Below are 20,972 nucleotides of genomic sequence, written 5' to 3' on the forward strand. Positions count from 1 at the left end.
TACAAAAACATGGTAGTTATGAGAGGTGATGGATGTGTTAACTACCCCTCCTGTGGTGATCATTTCTCAGTATATATGTGTGACATCACATTGTGCACCTTAAACGTACACAATGTTATATGTCAATTATATCTCAGTAAAGCTGAGGAAAAAAAAGAAGCAAAATGTTTCTACTGGTTTGTTTTTTTTCCGGAAAATTCAACTACCTGGAAGAGCAGTGAATCCTGTTATCCTCCTACATAACACAGTGAAGAAAATGACCAAGTTCATGATGGCAAGCAGGAAAGACACAGACTTCACCCCTCAGCTTTGACCTCTGGGCCCTGTAAGTCAGTCCTGCCTGATTCCTCAGGTGGTGTCTAGAGCCTCGTGCCACCACTGTCTACCATACTGTGGACTGGCTGGAAAGCCAGGCAGAGTAACTGGCCATTGTCAGGGTCTGGGGGTGGCTGAGAGAAAGAACACAGTCACGAGACTCAGGGATGGGTAGACAGACGCAGCCTTCAGAGGTGGGCGATTCCAGAGGCAAACAGTAGGCGTCTGACTTTCCCAGCAACTCCAAGGAACCCCTTCCTTAGGGTCCCAAGATCCTGAAAAGTTTATGAAATGAATATATAAAAGCCAGGGCTGGACACGAGCAAAGGCAGCTCACTCAATAAAGGAGTTTGAGTCCATCCAGAAAGGAACTATGGACAGAAAAGGCAAGATTTCATAGCAAAATTGGAATTTCTGCCAAACATCTGGACTGCCATATGCCAGTCCTGTATTAGGCAGGATTCGAGGGATGGGGGAGGTAGGGAGCAGGGAAAGGTGGAAGAAGGAAAAACAACACCTCTGCTGTCAAGAATCCTAGTTGGGGGGGGGAGGGGTAAATTAGGAGGTTGGGATTAACACATATGCACTACTATATATAAAACAGATAACCAACAAGGACCTACTGTATAGCACAGGGAACTATACTCAATATTTTGTAATAACCTATAAGGGAAAAGAATCTGCAAAAGAATATATATATATACGTATATTCTGTATACCTGTAACTAACCATGACATTGTAAATCAACTATACTTCAATAAAATTTTTTTAAAAAGGAAAAAAAATAAATTCTTCAAGCTCAAGGCTTAAGATATATATACTTTACTATATGTAAATGTTATGCTTTAATAAAAAATTAAAACACTAAGAAAGAAACAAACACCAAAAAAAAAAAAAAGAATTCTATCGGGATTCTTGTTTTCACGAAAAAAAAATTGTTAAAGGAGACCAAAAAACCCCTTAATTTCCTTTGCTTCTAAAAAATAAATTTAGGGTAGGAAGGAGACTGACTTCTCTTTATATTTCAATTGTACTATTTTGACCATGTGTACGCAATGCATTTTGTATTGTAAAAATCTATAGTGCAGGGGAATTCCCTGGCAGTCCAGTGGTCAGGACTCTGCACTTTCACTGCCGAGGAACTAAGATCCCACAAGCCGCGCAGAGTGGCCAAAAAAAAAAAAAAAAAGCTCACTGGAAAAAAAACATCTATAGTGCAATTGGAGAAAATACGACTAAAATATTGAAAATGCAAGTATAAGACAAATTATACTCAAAAGTACAAGATCACAAATTGTGGATCTAAATACTGAGGGAATAAATATAGCTGCTGGAATTACAATACTACTGATCGCTAGATATATGGACAACTTACTGTGTGCCAGGCACTGCTAAGAGCTGCACCTAGATGATTTTATTTAATCCTTACTTCTACCCTGTAAAATGAGAGAGGTGGGATTATGATCATTCCCATTTCACTTTTACAGAAACTAAGCAAGTACATCCTTTTCTGAAGGTCCCAGCTAGCAACAGAGCCAGGACTCAAACCCAGTGTCACCCAGAGCTCACGTGGGTTCATCTCCAGCAGAAATCGGGGTTTACATCTCAAGTGTGGGCTCTAAAGGAGGAGAGTCTGGGCATTGTTTGGAGCTTTGGGGGACACTGGGAGGCAAGGGGGTTCATGCATGGGAAAAGGCACAGGGCTGGAATCTGTTGATGATCAAAACCACAAACATTTCTTGAGAACCTTCTAAGGGCTGGGCACACCCAGATTTGGAAATAAAGCCGCAATACAGAGAAGGAAAAGAGACAATCACGCTCCATTCTCCTTCCAAAAAAAGACAATAATACTCAAAATAAAATCTCTGAATATTCCAGAGTCTTAAAAGAGACTGTGCCACAAGAATGCTAAGTTGATTTGGGGAACCCAGGAGGGGGATATGAGAAAGGGCATTCTCTTTGACCCTGGCAGCAGACAAGGGAGCGACAGGAATATACTGCCTTCCTCCTGGGGCAAAAGCATTTTAATTATCAGCTGAGAAGCCAGCAGAGCCATAAAACTGGCCAGCTGTCCCATGCAATCAGGCCAAAGGCCATAACAAGACGAGGCAGCATTTCTCAGGAGGCCGAGCACTGCGAGTTCAGGCTGGGTCCAGAGAGAGCAAGAGGCACAGGCCTTTCCCACAAGAGGCCCATGCACAGTAGGAAGGAGCCGCAGGGGATCGATGCCTTTCTGTGGCTTCCGCTGAAACAAACCTGCCCATCCATAAAACTACCCCTGGCTGACCCAGGAGAAGGCAGCTCAGGGCTGCCTAAAATCCCCATACTACTTTAAAAAGGGAAACCCAACTATACCCTGTGTACACCTAAAATAACAAGGGATAGAAAGAGGGGGGAAAGGGGCGGCCCCTTCACTGAATGTGGTTCCTGGGTGATACCTGCTAGACATCATTTCATGCCATCTTAAAACAGCACTGCTCTCTTCTGTCTCCTCCACATTTTACAGATGAGAATCCTGGTGCTCCAAGACGTGTGCCCCATGTCAGGGACTCAAGAAGTAGTTTAAATCCCAGTCTCTGCCTCCCAAGCCGGTGTTCCTTCCATCAGGCCACAGTGGCTCCCGATGCCAAGCTTAAGGGGGAAATGCTTCCTTCCCAAATCAAAACCTCCAAGTTTCCCACAGAGAGCAAAAATCCCAGGGAAATTAGAAGAGAAGGGGACGCGTGATCTACAGCTTTAATGCCTCGTTTCTGTGTCTCATGGCCACGTCTAGTGCGCTGCTCAGGCACAGCCTCCCGCTATTCTGTGGGTGAGTGGGCACAGAGGCACACGATTAAAACCATCTGAAATAGCCTTATGTTGATTCAGAAAACTGAGTGGGAAAGCAGCAGCAGGGCTCTGAGACGCCAGGATGCCCCTCGCTTAGCTCCAAGGACAGAAGTGGCATTTGACTAACTGTGCCCTGCTTCCAGGATGAAGGCTGCCCTTGGTGTATTGTGAGTCTCCGTCATGATTCATGTGACCGGAGTATCTTGTCTCGCCAAGGCCATCTGTCACGCCCCGGGGAGCAAAGGGGGAAGGGAGCACCTGTGGGCTCCTGTCAGCTGTTACCCCGCTGAACCGCTTGGCGAAGACTCCCCATCAGAAGCTTTGGCCCCTGCAGTGAAGCCAGGAAGCGGGGAGCCTGGGTGTGCTGTAGCCTGACACACGGACTCAGACAGACCGTGTGGCCATCACGCACTCCCAAACACACACATTCACACTTCAGGTCACGTCACGTCAGTCCTGGGAGGGAAGGACTTCAGGGACCGTCTCGTCCAAACCTCTCATTTCATAGATGAGGAATCTGAGGCCCAGAGAGATCACCAGACGTGCCTGGGAGCACCCAGCCGGTGCCCTGCCCCCATGCTCTTCTTACCCAGATGCCCAAATAAAAAGTTCTCCTTCCTTCATAACCTTCTCCGAGTCTTAGATGAATAAAAACTGTAACCCTCTTCCCCCCAAATGAGCCTACACACATTTTGTACAGATCCTTGCTTAATAAGAGGAGTATGTGTGGTTCAACAGGAAGCCGATGGGGGTCCTGACAGGGACTCCAAGGTGAAGAGATGGGTGATTTGGGGAAGAAGTTACATTTTTCTCTTGCCTCAACCAGACTGCTGTCCCCACTCTGTGTCCCAGTCTCCTCATCCATAAGTGACCCTGAGCTACCTCACGGGAATGAGGGAAAGCACCAAGTCAGGAATGGAAAATTTTCCAAGAGCCGTGGACGAAAGGAGACACAGGCAGGCTCTTGTCTCCTTTGAGATCCCGAAGCACAGATCTTGACCCTGAGCGATGACAGTGGCAAAGGCCACCTGCGAAAAGGGGAGATCGCTACTCAGCTGGTACCAAATTTGTTTGGGGAGGATTGTGGGGAAGGGAAGACATAATAATTTACCTGACTTTCAATCGTGGCTCAAATCAGAGGAAACAGAGGTAACGGGGAAGAGGCTAAAGAATCATGTGGACATCAGAGCCCGTACACCTTGCAAAGCCCTTCTTGCCCTGAACCCAACCCCTCGCTGTGGCTGTTCTTCCCAAGCTCAAGGCTCAATCCCGGTCCAGAAATGCCTACCAAGATCCTTCACACAACACAATCCTCTGGTCCAACTCCAACACAGGCTTTCTAGGTGTCTAAATGCTGCCCACGGCCCCAAGCTTCTCCCTGCCCCTGAGTAAGCTGCAGAGAAGTCCCCAGAGTCACCAGAGGAAGGAAAGGTAGGCAGCTTCCCCAAGCAAGCTGGGGAGAATGAGGGCAAATGTTCCATGAAGAGGGCAGTTACCCTCATGAATCCTTAGAAGGGGTCCCTCAGCCCTGCAAACTTTAGGAAAGGGCTGAGGCAAGAGAATCCAGGGGGATTGTCCAGGGCACCATCGCCTCCTGGAGAGCCAAACTCACACTAGGCATTTGTGTGCTGGTTTTAGGTCCTTCTCCGTGACCCCACGGGGAACTCCTCGAGGGCAGGCACCGTGTCTGGTTTTGCTTCCTGTTATAGTCCCAACAGCAAGCGCTCAAAATGACACACAAATGAGAACCATCTCGGCACAGGAGACAGCCACGGCCAAGTGAAAGGGGGAAAGCAAGGCTCCCAGGCAAAGTTAAAGAAGTGAGAGGTGCAATGAAGCCTGCAGGTCAGACCTCCTGGCCTCGCCAGCTTCTCCTGCTGAGTCACCTGACTGGTTATTTGCCTCATTTCAGCTTTATTCACTTATGTATTTATTTTGACGTGCAGAACGTGTCTCTGTACTCATGGAAAATGCTACCCGTCAACTGAACACAATACTTTGGGACATGCCTGGTACCTGTTGGCCAACCTTAGGTATAGCATCCCGTAACCAAAGGAGAAATCTAATTCATTGAGTGAGTGCTTGTACACTTTTGCCAGGAAAAACTCTCAAAACATGTCTGACATCCTCCAACTCTCTGTGCAAGGGAACTTGTAGCAAAGAACCACAAAGAGCAGAAATGGGGAGAGAGACTTGGCAGTGCCTGAGCCAGGTACTGTTGGAAGTATCTCATTTGGGGATGCGTTCATGAGGCACAGAAAAAGTCATTTATGCACCTTTCGAAAAGAACTGGGAATTGGGTGCTCTGGCTGATACTTTGCTGCCTGCCAGATCTACCCTGGGAACGTCGTATAGTTTATCTCATTCTCCTATAGGAAAATAACAGCTACTCCTCCTTCTTGTCTAGGTAAGTCCTTTCTGCCATATGGCTCCTTGCCAGGATGCCTGTGCCTTAGCGGCTGCATCCCTCAGGCAGAAATAGGTTCCACCTCAGTGTACAGGAGAGAGGACGCTAGGGCGTGGATTCAGTGGGTCACAGAGCTCCACAAGCCTCACAGCGGGCAAACCCTCAGCCTGGAGAAATTCTGCACAGGAAACGCAGTCAGGGGCTGTGGCCAGTATGCGGTCAGGGGGCACTCCAGGGCTTAGAACGTGATAGCCAGCCCGACGCCAAGGGCGAGATGGACGCTCTGTCCTCCTCACACTTTAAGAAAGCAGGTCTTCCGCTTCCTTGGGAACTTTGAGAGAAGGCTGGAGAAAGGCACAGAGCACATGTGAGCACAGAACTGGGTGGCAGGGGGGTGCTCCCAGGCATCCAGTTGCCAGAGGATCAGCCAACTCAACAATTCAACAAAACTGGAATGGATGGGGTGAGGAGAACCACAGAGGATTCACAGCTGGGGACAAAAGGAGAGCTGAGGCTGGAGGGGACAGACAGGCAGTGGACCCAGGTGACGGGGGGAGTGGCCTGCTCCTGCAGCACCTGGCAGCCTGCACCTGGCCACAGGGGAGACATTGGCCAGTGAGAGTTATTCGGGCCTGGCATCCAGGAAGGGTGTGGGGAAAGAAGAGGGCAGGGGCGTTAGAGGTTGGAAACGAATGCCCTGTAAAAAATGCCACACTTGGTACCTGAAACAGGTTGACATTAGGAAGGATCAAGGGCCTGGAGATTATGAGGATGAAGAGCAATGTCCATGCGAGTGAGGCATGAGGGATGTCCTCCAACAAGACAAGGGGAATCTTTACCCTTCGAGATCCTGCAAGGAGACCAATTCAAGTGATACTTTCTTCACTCGTTCATTCATTCATTCATGTGCCTGGAAGCTAAAGACACAAAATCCATTTGGAGATGTAGCGGATGCTCCCGACAGCAGAGCCAACAAAGAGAGGAGGCCAGGGGATGCGACAGGGCAGCGGGCTGCAGGCCAGCACGGTATTCCGATCTGTCCTTCAATGGCCTGTGCTGGGTAGAGCCTGCACTCACTTCACCATCATGCCCACCATGCCCTACAGCATTACACCAGCTGCTTCCCAGACTATGGGCCCTGAATGGAAGGCAGCTGAGCTTGCAACCACTGGACTAGCGGCTCTGGTCCCTTGTCCCCCTAGTAATTCTTCTACATACTATCAGGTCATCTAGATTTAGCACCAAATGACTACTTAGCATTGACTCCAGTGACAGGCCAGTGGGAAGGAGAAGTGGCCAGGTTTGAGTTGAGCACAGGAAAGTGAGTAGCGTTTGGATAGGCAGAGGGACGAGGCAAGGGTACTCCTGAAAGCAAGGTTATTCCCATAGCAACATAAGTGTGATGAGGGCCCAGTGGTTGGGAAGTAGTACACAGTATATTCCAGGGGAAGGAGGAAACCGGCTTGGCTTAAGGGGAAAATGCCTTCAGAGGAAGAAGAGGGCGATAAGGCTGCAAAGACCCATGAGAAGTTTACATTGACATTTGAAAAGAGGAAGGCAGGGATGGCTAGTCCCAAACCAAATACAGTTCACCGCTCACCTCTGCTCTTTCGGCTATGAAATTAAGAATGAGTTCATCAGGGCTTCCCTGGTGGCGCGGTGGTTGAGAATCTGCCTGCCAATGCAGGGGACACAGGTTCGGGCCCTGGTCTGGGAAGATCCCACATGCCACAGAGCAACTAAGCCGGGAGCCACAACTACTGAGCCTGCGCATCTGGAGCTTGTGCTCCACAACAAGAGAGGCTGTGACAGTGAGAGGCCCGCGCACTGAGATAAAGAGTGGCCCCCACTCGCCGCAACTAGAGAAAGCCCTCGCACAGAAACGAAGCCCCAACACAGCCAAAAATAAATAAATAAATAAATTATTAATTTAAAAAAAAAGAGAGAATGAGTTCATCACATGTCAATGGAATGTGGACGCTCCCTGTGCGCAGAGGAATATTATTCCTAATTATATAAAACTAAAGCACTACAGGGTCGCGCAAAATAAACAGGGGGGCAGTGAAACACCCTAGCTGCCCCACTGCACAGTGCCGGCAGCAGTGCAGCCATGAGGAGTCAGACCTGGGCCCAACAGCTGGTCTTAGGACTGGCAGTGAGAGCCTAGAGGACTGGCTGCCCACTGTGAGCCTCCACTTCCTCATTTGTAAAACAAAGACATTCACAGTCTTTACTCTGCAGGGCTGCTGTGAGAATTAGACGAGAAGCCACATAAAATGCTTAAGAGAGTGCCTGACCTAAAGAGAGCACTCAATAAGCATTAGTTGCTTCTTGCTGTTATTATTATATAGGGGTTTGGTGGTGGTTATTATTATTGCTATTATTATTATTATTATTTAGGGCTTTGGTTATGATGATGATGATGATTATACAGGGGTTTGGTTTAGTTAATATACTGTATCTAAATAGTGGAATAATGTAAAACCTTTAAATATCTTGTGGTAGAAGACCATTTATTTAATAAGAAAGTGGTCACAATACACCAAGCAGTCGGGGGCAGTGGGGAGGGGAGAAAGCATACTACAAGCAATGGACTTAAAAGGGTCTCCTGTGTAAGATTTAGGGGTGAAAACAAATATGCATAAATGCCAAAAAAAAGGAAAAACATACATTGTGTTTAGCTCTATGTTCTTCTGTGCTTTCTAAGGGGAGGAAAGAAGTTATTTAATAATAAAATAAAGTAATAACACTACCTTCACTTGGAGTAAGGCTTTTTGTTTTCCAAAGCTTTTTCACATATCTCATTTTTATACTAATTTTATCTTTAATGGCCCCTATTAAACTGCTATTCTGCCAAATGCCCTTAAACCAAAATCCTGAAATCCACTTATCTACCCCCAAAAGGACAATCTTTCCACTAAAAGACCATCTTTCACTAACACCTTTGCTAACAATCAAGTAGCTGGTTTTCCCCAATGTGAGGAGCAGAGACACATAAATCCACGTTTATAGCCAGGGCTTTAGTGAGTAGTTTCATGAAGAGATGTTTAAGTTAATGATGCACCGTAAGAAAGTAGTAGAAACCATCAGTTAAATCAGGGGTCTGAGCCACACGTCCCAGGGCCTGGCTAACCCTGCTCGTTTGGCTCTAAGATGCTAAATATCTAGGATAACACATCCTCCCAATGCATGTCCCCAGATTCCACGGTAAGACTGCCAGCTGCTTCCCTACCAGCCATGTTCTCTCTCTTCCTTGATAACAGACCCTGATTATTAGCTAGGCTCCACGCCACCCAGAATAAAATACTCCGTCTCCCAGCGGCCCCTGCGCTAGCCATGGCTGTGGGACTCCATTCTGGCCATTGAATACATGCAGATGTGTTGTGCTGGACTTCTGGGAAGTTAATGGGAGTCGACTCAGCCACAGGAGCAGCTTTTTTCTGTGCTTCTACTTTTCCTGCTCCTTCAGGCTTGTGACTTGGACCAAATAACTGGCATTTCACCAGCCACCTTGGACCATATGACAGCCCCAAGATGCAAGCCATGTACTGGGGTGATGGAGAGAAAAACAGAAGCCTGGGTCCCTAATGACATGTGGAGATGCTCTAAAACCCCATCCCGGCCTTCTTTTCAAAGACAAATGAATGGATACCTTGTTTTAGCCACTGTTATTTTGCTTTTTTTTTTTTAGATTATGTGCGTCAAACCTGAACTTACTACAGATGATATATGAATGCAGGATATTATATGCTATACACATCTGGCAAACAGCACATGACTTTTTTAAGTGGGTCATCAGGATAATGAAGCATTTTAATAAATCACTTTTTTACTGAAACTTTTATAACAGCTAGATGTTTATCACCAACTACTTTCTTTTTCCACAAAGACAGCCCCCCTATATACTTTACTCTTTTCTCTAGTGGTTCAAAGTCAACTAACACATATAATTCATAGAATTCTGCCCTCACATGACTGTGATCAAAATCCAACTCTCTGGAGTCCCTGATAAAAACCAAGAGAACCTGGCCAGTATCCCCAGGTCTGCAAAACACAAAGAAGTTATGATACTCAAACTGGAGGCAAACAAGCGGCATAACATTTCTAAAATGATTTTCAAGTCATGCACACACAGCAATGGAGTAAGAGCAATGGTGTCGTCAGGGCTCATATTGGATAAATTCAACCCCAGGCAAACACCCGTCCACAGACAAATGTCAAGGAGCCACCCCAACACACATGTGAGATTTATAGCAGGCATTAACATCAGCACCACCCATGGAGCCCAGGGCGCTATGGACATTTCAGGGCCTCAGCTGTCTTGATGAGGTCCTTTAAAATACTGCCCTATGTGGGCTTCCCTGGTGGCGCAGTGGTTGAGAGTCTGCCTGCCGATGCAGGGGACACGGGTTCATGCCCCGGTCCGGGAAGATCCCATATGCTGTGGAGCGGCTGGGCCCGTGAGCCATGGCCGCTGAGCCTGCGTGTGGAGCCTGTGCTCCGCAACAGGAGAGGCCACAACAGTGAGAGGCCCGCGTACCGCAAAAAAAATAAAATAAAATAAAATAAAATAAAATACTGCCCTATGTGTAAGTCCAACTCCTGCCACCATACACTGTACCTAAAGGTCCCCCTCAGCAATCCTAAAACCCACGTACAAAGAAGGACCAGGGCTTTGTCTCCGGGGTAACAGAATGACATTCAGGTCCCTTGTCTGCTGCAAACAGCATAACCTTGGCAAGTTAGCTTTTCCTTCACAAGAGCCTAGACTTCTAAACACAAGTCACAAAAGGTAAAACCTTGTACTTACATCTTGAAATTACACCCAGATTTAAAACTTCGTAGAGGAAATTATTAACATTTACAATCATCCTAGCCCAAGTTTTTAAATGGGCTCAATTACATAAGGTTAGTGCACTTGGCCTTATCTCCCAGATAAGGATGTAAGAAAACATTTTAAAATTCAGCTTCTAGATCACACTTTCTAGCAACACATCTGCTTATGCTTACCCCATCATCCAAAGCAATCTCTAGGTAGAAATTATTTTGAAAAGGGGGTCGCCAAAAGTTTTAACTTATTTAATACATTTATAGAACAGAATTTTGCAGGAGGGATGAGAATAATCATACAGTAAAGAGATAGAATATGGCAGAAGGAAAAGAGAAACCAGATTTTATTTTATGCAACTTAAATCCTTCACATGCATTATGTCTAAAATACATATCTAATGCTCCATACTCTCACAAGGATGAATTTTGCTTTTATATAGGGGGAAGATGGTGCAGGCAGAAGAGGTAAGGGTAATAAATGCTATTTTAAAGTAAACCAGAAAGTATACTTGTGTATATATAGGCCATATATGCTTTTTATTTTTATTTTATTTTACTTTATTTTCTGGCCACACCACAAGGCATGTGGTACCTTAGTTTCCTGACCAGGGCTCGAACCCGTGCCCCCTGCAGGGGAAGGAAGCATGGAGTCCTAACAACTAGACCGCCAGGGAAGTCCCCACATATGCTTTTTAAATGTCTGGAAAAATATGCCAAATGTAATGCTTATACTACTGGGAGGAAAACATTATGGGTGATCCTTCTCTTCTTTTTGTTTATCTACACTTTCTAATTTTTGTACAACAAAAACACTTACTACCTATGTAATTTAAAATGTATTTTTTAAAGTTAACAGATTCACAATAGCATCAACAGAAAAATAAGCCACATCTGGAACAGCTCGCGACAGAACAAAGCCTGAAGGATTTCTGGGCTCAAAGCTGAAGGATGCAGACAATGATGTTCCTGGGGCCCCAAAGTCCTAACGCCCTCCTCTCTGGACAGGATGCTCAACGTGATTTTAAGCATATGCCATTTAGCAAACTGTATCCTCTCTACCATGCAGTTTAGGCAAGGGAAAGTCTAAATTACCACAGAAGAGAAGCATACTCCCAGCGCCTGCTGATTCAGCCAAGGCAAGAGACTGAAGTTTCTACCAACTCACCATTTAATTATGTGTAACACTTGCTTTACAATCCAGTTTACGGGTCCTAGATGCTTAATAAAGTTACTTCTCAGTTCCCTGCTATTAAACACTGGGTAGTTATGACAGTTAATTAATACCACCCCAAGGCTACCAGGAGGGCTGTAGTGCTACCAGCCAGGTCGTGCTCTCCAAGTTGAAATGGCCACCTGAATGGGCCTCACAGCTTGAACAACATGCCTCTTCTTCCTTATACCCCTTCTCTGGTGGGGACCTCAGGTTGCGGAGTTAGGTAGAAATGCAAACAGGTGGTATTGGTTTGCTTTACCTGTTGTTCCACGGAAGAGGAAAACCCCTTTTGAGATCACAGGCACCCCTTCCTCAAGTGGAAAAATAAATCTCTATGTTTTGTTTGCACAGTACATCAGAATTACACACTGCCAACCACGCCTGCTAATAAGAGCTCAGAATTATCCCAAACCCCTCCGGTGCCTCATTCTTCTCCTCCTAAACCAATTTTTCCTGGCATTCATCCCACCCCCTACATTTCAAGTCAAGGATGGACTGGTTTTAAGCAAAGCGTTTCACTGCCCACTAAGATCCCTGACGAATCCACTCCAACCGAAGCCATGGACTGAGTCTGAAAGTGCTTGGAAGCCCTCCAGCCTCATCTCTCCATACTCACTGTTGCTGGATTTAAGGTCGCGGTGGATGATGGGGACAATTGCCTCATCGTGTAAGTAGTTCATCCCTCTGGCAATCTGCACGGCCCAGTTCACCAGGATGTCTGGGGGAATCCTTTTCCCAGATAACACTCTATTCAAAGGCCCTCCACGAGCAAACTCCATGACCAAGCAGAGGTTGGGTTCCTTCAGACACACCCCCCTAAGGGCAATGATGTTGGGATGCTTCAGCATGGCGAAGAGCTTGGCCTCCTGGCGAACGTTCTCTATGGTCTGGCTGATGTCCTCGTCCGGGTCGTGGCGAGCTGCTTTCACAGCGACCTCATCCCCTATCCAGAAAGCACGGTAGACCTTCCCAAAGCCCCCGATGCCAATAATCTCTTCCAGGGTTAGCTCCGCAAAATCAATCTCTAACACTGAGAAAGAAAAGACAAAAAGAAGCGAGTCAAAAAAATGTGAAAAACACCATTTCATCACCCATTTACCTGGGTGGGTAAACACAGCAAGTTGTCTGTGCACTTAGATTTTCTGTCTTCTCACTATAAACTCCCTAAAGACAGGAAACGTGATTAACTTTTTTTCTGTTACGTTACCCTTAGTGACTAGCACAGAGTAGGCATTCAATAAATATTCATGAAATAACGTCCACTTGGGAATTCACGCAGAATCTTGTACCGAGATCAACCATTCTGACTAAAAGGAAAATTGGGGGAGATCATTTTTATGGGACTTATTTACATGTTACTGTGCACATACTAGGTAGTGAGAAGCATAAAATCCAGTGCCACGGCAGACACACAACAACCAAACCACTTTAGTAGCAGTATGATCCAAAGACGAGGAAAATCACTAATTCCCACCGCAGGGCAGGGATTAAGGGCGAGTGGGGAAGGGATTCTGAAGGAAGGAAACATTTGAAAGGGGCCCTAAAGAATGAGTGGGAGGGATCTCATCAGGCAATGAAGATCAGGGTGGAGAAGGACAATCCGGGTAGAGGGAAGGTCATGAGCAAGAACCGTGGGGCATTCACAATGCCAAGACATGGAAACAACCTAAATGTCCATCGACAGATGAATGGATAAAGAAGATGTGATACATATACACACTACTATATATAAAATAGATAACTAATTAGGACCTACTGTACAGCACAGGGAACTCTTCTCAATACTCTGTAATGACCTACATGGGAAAAGAATCTAAAAAAGAGTGGATATATGTATACGTGTAACTGATTCACTCTGCTGTACAGCAGAAACAAATACAATATTGTAAATCAACTATACTCCAAAAAATTTTTTTTAAAAAAGCATTTAGTTGAAAAAAAAAAGATGTGATATATATATATATATATATATACAATGGAATACTACTCAGCCATAAAAAATGAAATAATGCCATTTACAGCAACAAGGATGGACCTAGAGATTATCACCGTATGTGAAGTAAGTCAGACAGAGAAAGACAAATACCATATGATGTCACTTATATGTGGAACCTAAAATACGACAAAAATGAACTTATCTATGAAACAAAGACACTCACAGACACAGAGAACGGACTTGTGGTTGCCAAGCAGAGGGTGGGGGAGGGAAGGATTGGGAGTTTGGGATTAGCAGATGCAAACTACTATATATAGGATGGATAAACAACAAGGTCCTACTATATAGCACATGGAACTATATTCAATATCCTGTGATAAACCATAATGGAAAAGAATATGAAAAAGAATATATATGTAAAACTGAGTCAGTGTGTTGTACAGCAGACATTAAACACAACATTGTAAATCAACTATACTTCAATAAAAAGAAAAAAGAACATAGGCCATGAGAGTATATGGCCTATCAGGAACTTCAGGGAGTCCAGGGCAGCTGGATTAAAAGCATTAGGGTAGATGAGGCTCAAAGCCTTGCTGGGGTCAGCCAGGTCATGAAATGTCATTAAAGCTACTCTGAGGGGCTTAAACTTCACACTGTAAACGGTAGGAGTCATGCATCTTTAAGAAGGAGAGTGTTGTCACTCTTGTGACTTAGAAAGGAAACCAACTCTGGCAGCCATGTGGAATATAACAGCAAATGGAGGCCACTGCAGTAACCCAGGAGCACAAGCACAAGGGTCTGAACCTCAGCAGCCATGATGACAGGAGGAAAAAGTAAGGAGGAAATTGGGAGATCTTCAAAACTTGGTTCTACCACGACCTGGTGACTAAGATGCTCGAGTAAGGAGTCTCCTAGGCAACATCTTACCCCAGCAGTCACCTGGGCCACAGGTCCACCCGTGAGATTTCCAGTATCACACCCAACCACTCATTCCCCATCCCAAATCCAGAGTTTGAATCTACGGTACTTGATTCTATCTTTAGCTCTGCTTAGAAAGGCTTCCATGGATAGGTAATAATAACCACCAGTGATTATAAATCTTGGGCTAGATATGGTGCTGCTATATGAGCAAAGTGCTATTTCATGTTTCTCTCATCAAAACCCTATTCTCTGTCTTCTAAGTCTCTTTCTTTGTCTTTACCTAGCTGAGTCATAGGCATCCCTCAGGTCTCAGCTTAACCATCGATCTAATAGAGGAACTTTTCCTAACCCCCCGACTAAATGAGGTCAGGCCCGAGTCAAGCACTTCCATAGCAGTCTCTATTTGGCAAGACGCAACAAGGTTATAACTACTTGTTCAACGTCTATCGTCCTGCTAGACTGTGAGATGCACAAGGGTGGATCCTGTCTGCCTTGCTCACCACTGTCCTTATCGTGCCAAATATTCAGCTGGTGACCGATAGACAGGGAAGTAAAATGAGGGAAAAAAATCTACCTCAGTATGAAATAAACCAAACTCAGATCTGGGGGGAAGAAACTGAATTGGACCTCCTGAAACAAATACAGAGAATAGTCACACTTGCTAAAAAACTAAGAACACAAAGATATATTTCTGAACTCTTGGCAAGACCAAAAGAGGAACTGCCCACCACTGACTGTTCTCTTCCATTCTTAGCCAGCTCCATGATGACTTCATTCTCCATTCAGATGCTGGTGGTACTCAAAACTCTGTTTTTGCTTAGTTATAGCACTTCTATCCTATCTAGGGCTAATATTCATTTGTATTTTGTAATGCACCCAGCAGTCTGCACAAAGGAAACTCTTAGGAAAAGTTAGTTGGACTGCCTTTAGGTATACAAGTTATCACCTCATCTAGCACTCTTTCTGAAGAATAAATGGTGTGGCAGGTCCTGCAGACTAGCAATCAACATCCCTTCTACAATCCTCCAGCATACCTTTCAGTACTACACAGGTCAGAAAGCTAAAACACTACATTTTCAAGACTCCTTGACAGAATGCTGGTTAGCCAATGAGATGCACAAGATTCAGAAGGCAGAAGTGAGATGGAGACCATCTCCTTGCTGCTTCTTCTGGCAAGCATGGCTGAGGAGAAGTGGGGTTTTTCCTGCAATAGCAAGACAATGTCCAATTAGCTCTGTGGATGTGGAAAGGAATGCTGCAAGGGCAAGCAGTCACCTAATCTGACAGCAACTACGACAGGGTGTTTGAGAAGTCAACAGCTTCAGTGGCAACTCCTGATTCTGTACCTTCTCAGTTAGAGAAGCAGCAGCTTGCCTGGTGGGCCAGGTCTGCAATGTTCTGGGAGTTGGTCCTCTAGGTCCAGCTGAGAGCCCCTTCTCCCCAGCCTTCCAAAAAACCTATAAGCAACTAACTTCTGTGCTAAATCATTTTCTGCTTTAAATAGCTTGAGTGTTTCTGGGTCCTAAAATGAATCCTGACTGATTACTAATTCTTGCCTTATCTCATCTATATGAATGAGAAAAATATGCCAATGTCAAAGAGAGATTAGAAACCCTCTTGGAGAAAACTGTAAGTTATCCTAGGAGTCCCCATGGTCATAGATGGAAGAAACACTCGTTTTTTCTGCCAGATTTTTCACTGATGAAAAGATATGTGCCTTTTTAATAAATGTGCATTTACATACCTTATTTCCTCAACTGAATATCTGAATTCTCCTTAAGGGAATTAACTGTTGTATTTTCTCTTGTACCCACCCTCTTCTTTCCTCTGGTCTGAAGCATAGCTGTGAACACACAGGAGGTGTTAGATATTTATTTAAACATATGAGGATTTAAAAGATGTGATTCTGAACCGGGGTGCTGAAAGGACAGCTCCTCCAATGGTATTTCACAGAAGATAGAAAACCTCTGTGGGGAAGGCGAAGCAATGATCTCTCTCTGGGTAGAACATAAACTCTCAGGTTCTTGCTATTTCGTCGAGGAAATATTATGACCAGCCTTCAGGAAAAGTATAGAACAGAGCTTATAAGCAGACAGAAGACAAAACAGTGGGGGATGTGGGGAGGGTCCTTTCTTTTCCCTTCCCTGCTAAGAAGTCCCTTTGGATAGAAACTAGACCTTCACTGGAGCTGCGAGGATGTGGGACTCTCCTCCCTTTCCCTGCCCCAGTCAAGACCTGGTTGTAAGTAAGAATCAGGTCAAGTCTCATACAGCACATTTTTCAGTTTCTGTGGAAGAATATTTCCAGGAATATCAGGAACAAAACCTTATCTCTTTCAGTCTCGGAGTCAAGATGTTATTCCCTCTCAATTATATCCTTGGAAACTAAATATACAGGCACATTCTGGTGAGTTTGGGGCAAGTGAATGGTACATACCTCACTCATTTAAAAATCTTAAGTACATCTGAAAATACATCCTTATATTGCTAGTGAAGGCAAGAAAAAGAAATGTAAATTAGTAATATCCTTAATTTATACCCTGCTTGAAAACAGACACAACGCTCCTGTAAGAGAAGCTTTTTTTTAATACCTAGGGTTATATATCTCTGAAGATGATACATTTGGAACTTTACATTTTCCATCTTTCACTAAAATAAGGAAGATGAGCAAGCTCCTGGGTTATTTATATTTGTCAGCCCCGTGGAGAGCTAAACTCTAATACCTACATTGGAGAGGATAAAAGAACTCTATAAACGTTAGATGATTCATAATATCACTCTTATATGCTTTCTTTGTCACAAGATTTAGTAATTTCCCCCTCTTCTGTTTCGATTAAAGTTTGAAACAGAAGTTTCACTTTGAAAAGCAGTATTTGAAAGTAAAGCTGAACATTATTACTTTACTTTGTGTCTTCTATTCACAACCTAATATCAAAATTCATGTCCCAGAGAGGAAGTTGAAAAAAGTAACTGGGGAAAAGTTGTCAGAGGCTCAATTTCATTCTAAGTCTTTGGAGACCAGGTCAACAATCACCTTTATTTTCTGAGTGACACTAACTGAACCAGTGGACACAGCATACAGACCAGAGGCCCTTTATCAGATCACCAACTTCCTTGAGCAAAGCTCTGCACTGAAATTATATATTTACATCACCAATTTCCCTCACATGTGACTTCTAAGTACCTCCTCATCTTCTCATTTCTTTATCCCCTGGTATTTAACACAGTATCTCTCTTTCACTAGGCACTCTAATTGGTTTTTGACTAGAATTAATTTTTCTGAATTATCAAAAATTAATTCCAATCAAGATCAGAATTTAGTGTAGCTAAATAAAATAACGTACCAAGACCTTCAAATGCTGTTGTTCAAGTCAATTCTTTCAATAAGTACAAGGTACTTCCTAATTTCTCATCATCTGAGTTTTAGATATCAGAATCTACTCTCTCCAAGGTAACTTTTGTTACAGTCTGGGTGAAGTCCTGGGCACCCAATGGAGAAGAAGCTTCTAAAGTGGCACAGTGTAGACCTGCCTGGCTTTCTGTGCATGTGTTCTTCCCACCTAAGTCACATTCGCTCCTGACTGCTCTCACAGCAGCAAGCACAAGATATTAAAGAAACTCAGCTCCTGTTCATGAACCTCACAGATACTAATACTCTGGTATTAGCTGTCTCTGAAAAAAAAAAATCACCAAACCTCACCCACAAAGACCATCAAAATCTGACACATTTAAAACTACACTGCTTTCTAACGTGCCAGGCCAACATCTCTTCCGGTATGTGACCAAGTTCATCTTCAACACTATTTGAGACATTATCTGCTAGGAGCCTTAGCCTTGATCTTTCCAGCACTAACGCCAAAAAGGTGTAACACCTGGAAACAATTTAAAGTAATTTGTCACCTGCAGGTATTATAAAGATTAACTGTAGAAGGAGGAAGTTTTAAACTGAATAAGAGGGAGAGAGAAACAAAGGAAATTAAACATTTGAACATCAATTTGACAGTCAAAACACCAATTAAAAAAAAGGACAGTAGAAAAACAAGAGGTTATGATTTTGATATTAATAAATGGTATTTAATAAACATCTTAAGATATAATTGTTCAGGTGAAAATAAGTTACAGGACCAGAAAAATAACTGTTACAAATAAAATTTTAAAATTAAATGTTTAAAGTTGGCCCTTGGTAATGATTTTTTTAAATCAGCTAAGAGACAAAGTATACAAAATATGGAATAAATAATGATATAAGGGAATTAACAACACTTTTTTAACAGGAAAGAAATTACGGAAACCCTCAAATACAAAATAGTGTAAACTGCACCGGGAGATATTTACATCTTTCTTCTAAAACCACCTAGCATCACTGATTAAAGGATTCTAATGGCAATTTAACTCCCTTGAAAAAACAAAGAAAATTTCATTTCAGGGTGTGGAAAAGGGGAGCTCCTGGGAAACTGGTGAAAACCAGGACCCTAGAAGAAAGGCCCTGGGAGGACCCCTGGGCATGGTCCCCCTGAGATTTGGCAAATACCAAATATAGGCAAGGATCTAGGGTGAGAAGAAATGAGAAAATATATTGTCTGGGTGTCAAGGCCCTGGGGTTTAGCCACTATACCTTGCGCTCCTGATCTCTCATGGGGGAATGACATACTTTTCCCTTGCTAATCACTTCTTCACTCATCACCTGCCCCTACACACACACACACACACACACACACACACACACACACACACACACACAATTTGGTGAGACTCCTCAAGGGACCACTTTTGAAATACAAGATTAGGATCCAAGAAATCAACACGGTATTTCAAAGATACTTCAGCCTTGAGTTCACATAGGCTTCCGGGACTTGTGAGCCAGCCCAGCCCTGCGGGAGACACCCCCGTCTCCTTTAAAGCAAATGCCTTTCAGGGGCGGGGACGGGCGGTAGAAGAGGTCGGGAAGGTCCCTGATTTGGGGACTAATGTTATGACAGAAACCACCAGCTTGCCTAAAATCCTTCCAGACCGGGGGGGCGGGGAGGTTGGAGACAGGAAGATTCTCCTGCTGGGGCTTCAAGATGTGGAATCAGGAGCTGCTGCTGAGGCGGTAGCGTTAAGGTGAAGAAGCCCAAGTGCCCGAGGCTCCAGGCGAGGCCTGCGGCATGTCTATCTTACTGATTGCACCCGCCAAAGCCCCTGCAGCCCGAGCGCGCGCACACACACCCACCCCCAGGTCAATCATTGCCCACCCAAGCTTAACCCTCGAGGAGGGCTCCCCTCCCCCTGCGACCACCCCAAGGCCTCCATCATACGCCCCCCCCACCCCGCTCCCCGCCAGGCTCCCGGGCCCCGCCTTCGCCTTACACTGAATGGGCGGGTAGCAACTGGGGTCTTCGCCTCCGGGCTGGCAGCGGCTGGAGAAGGCGCTGCGCGGGGTCACGTAGTTGCTGGGGAAGATGCCCACCCGCTGGTTCAGCTGCCCGGTCCACCAGCCCTCGTCGCCGGACACCTGCGAGTCCTTGGACAGCACCTCCACCACGTCGCCCAGCCGCAGGGTCAGCTCGTCCTCGCCCGCCGCCTCGTACTCGAACACGGCCGTCCAGTAGGGCAGCGGCGCGTCGGAGCCCAGCTCCCTGGGGACCGCCGCCGCCGCCTCCTCCTCCTCTTCCTCCTCCTCCTCGGCCCCGGCCCCCGCTCCATCCTCCCCCGGCGGGGCTGCAGCGGCGGCGCTCGCCAGGCAGCCGAGAAGCGCTCTGGAGGGCTCCATGGAGCGGCCGATCCATAGGGTGCGGGGCTGCTGCCGCCCGCAGGAGCCGCCGCCGCCTATTGTTCATGCGGCTCCGCAGAGCTGGGGGGACCCCCCTCCCCCGACGGCGGCCGCAGGTAGGGGCCGGGCTGGCGGGGCGGGGAGAGTCGGCTCGCTAGGGCTGGGGCTGGGGCTGGCTCAGCGCGGCTACAAGTGCGCGGAGCGCGTAGTGCTCACCGCAGCATGGGGGCGCGGCGGGCCGGAGCCCCCGCCTTCGCGCTCGCCCCCTGGGGCGGCCTGGCCACCTCCGCCGCGGGTACCTGCTCGCGCAGCTGGTGCCCGGTGCCGCCAGCCGGCCGCCGCTCACCGCTCGGCGCAGCGCCCCGCCCCCTGCGCCGTCCGCACGCCTAGGACCACCTGACGCGGACCTGGCTCCGCCCCAGACCTGCGGACCCTAGGAGGCGGGGCTTCACGGCGCCCGGGCCCGCCCCCGCACCATCCTGCCTTCCCATTGGCCGCCGCTGACCGGTCCGCAGGTTCCTCCAGCCGCGGTTGGGGCTGCCCCGCCAGCCGCCCGCCCCGCCCCTCTCCACCCCCTGCGCCTACGTCGCCCTCCCCCCCCACACCCCGCCCCAACGTGCGGGCTCTCTCATTCTCAAACCCCAGGTTGACCCATTTCTCTCTCCCATTGGACCCCCGCATCTCCAACCATTGGTCAGAGGTACCTGTCCGTTTCCTGGGAGAGTTCAACACCGCCCGTCAGGAAGAGGCTGCGGTCTCATTGGGCGCC

The 20,972-nt window shown here is 46.3% G+C and overlaps 1 protein-coding gene across 3 annotated transcripts in view; it reads right to left on the reverse strand.

Moving 5' to 3' along the window:
• MAP3K9 (mitogen-activated protein kinase kinase kinase 9) overlaps positions 1 to 20,203 on the reverse strand; it is a gene marked incomplete at both ends in the record, with an annotated part of 73,557 nt that extends 53,354 nt beyond the window's left edge. For all 3 annotated transcript variants that reach the window (XM_079701237.1, XM_079701236.1, XM_079701235.1), the window contains 2 exons: positions 12,212 to 12,625; positions 19,801 to 20,203. In XM_079701237.1, coding sequence (XP_079557363.1) covers positions 12,212 to 12,625; positions 19,801 to 20,203 — 817 coding nt within the window. The remainder of the gene's footprint in view (positions 1 to 12,211; positions 12,626 to 19,800) is intronic.
• Between the last annotated feature and the right edge of the window lie 769 nt (positions 20,204 to 20,972).

The sequence above is a fragment of the Hyperoodon ampullatus genome (genome assembly GCF_949752795.1).
Source record: "Hyperoodon ampullatus genome assembly, chromosome: 3".
Classification (NCBI taxonomy): domain Eukaryota; kingdom Metazoa; phylum Chordata; class Mammalia; order Artiodactyla; family Ziphiidae; genus Hyperoodon; species Hyperoodon ampullatus.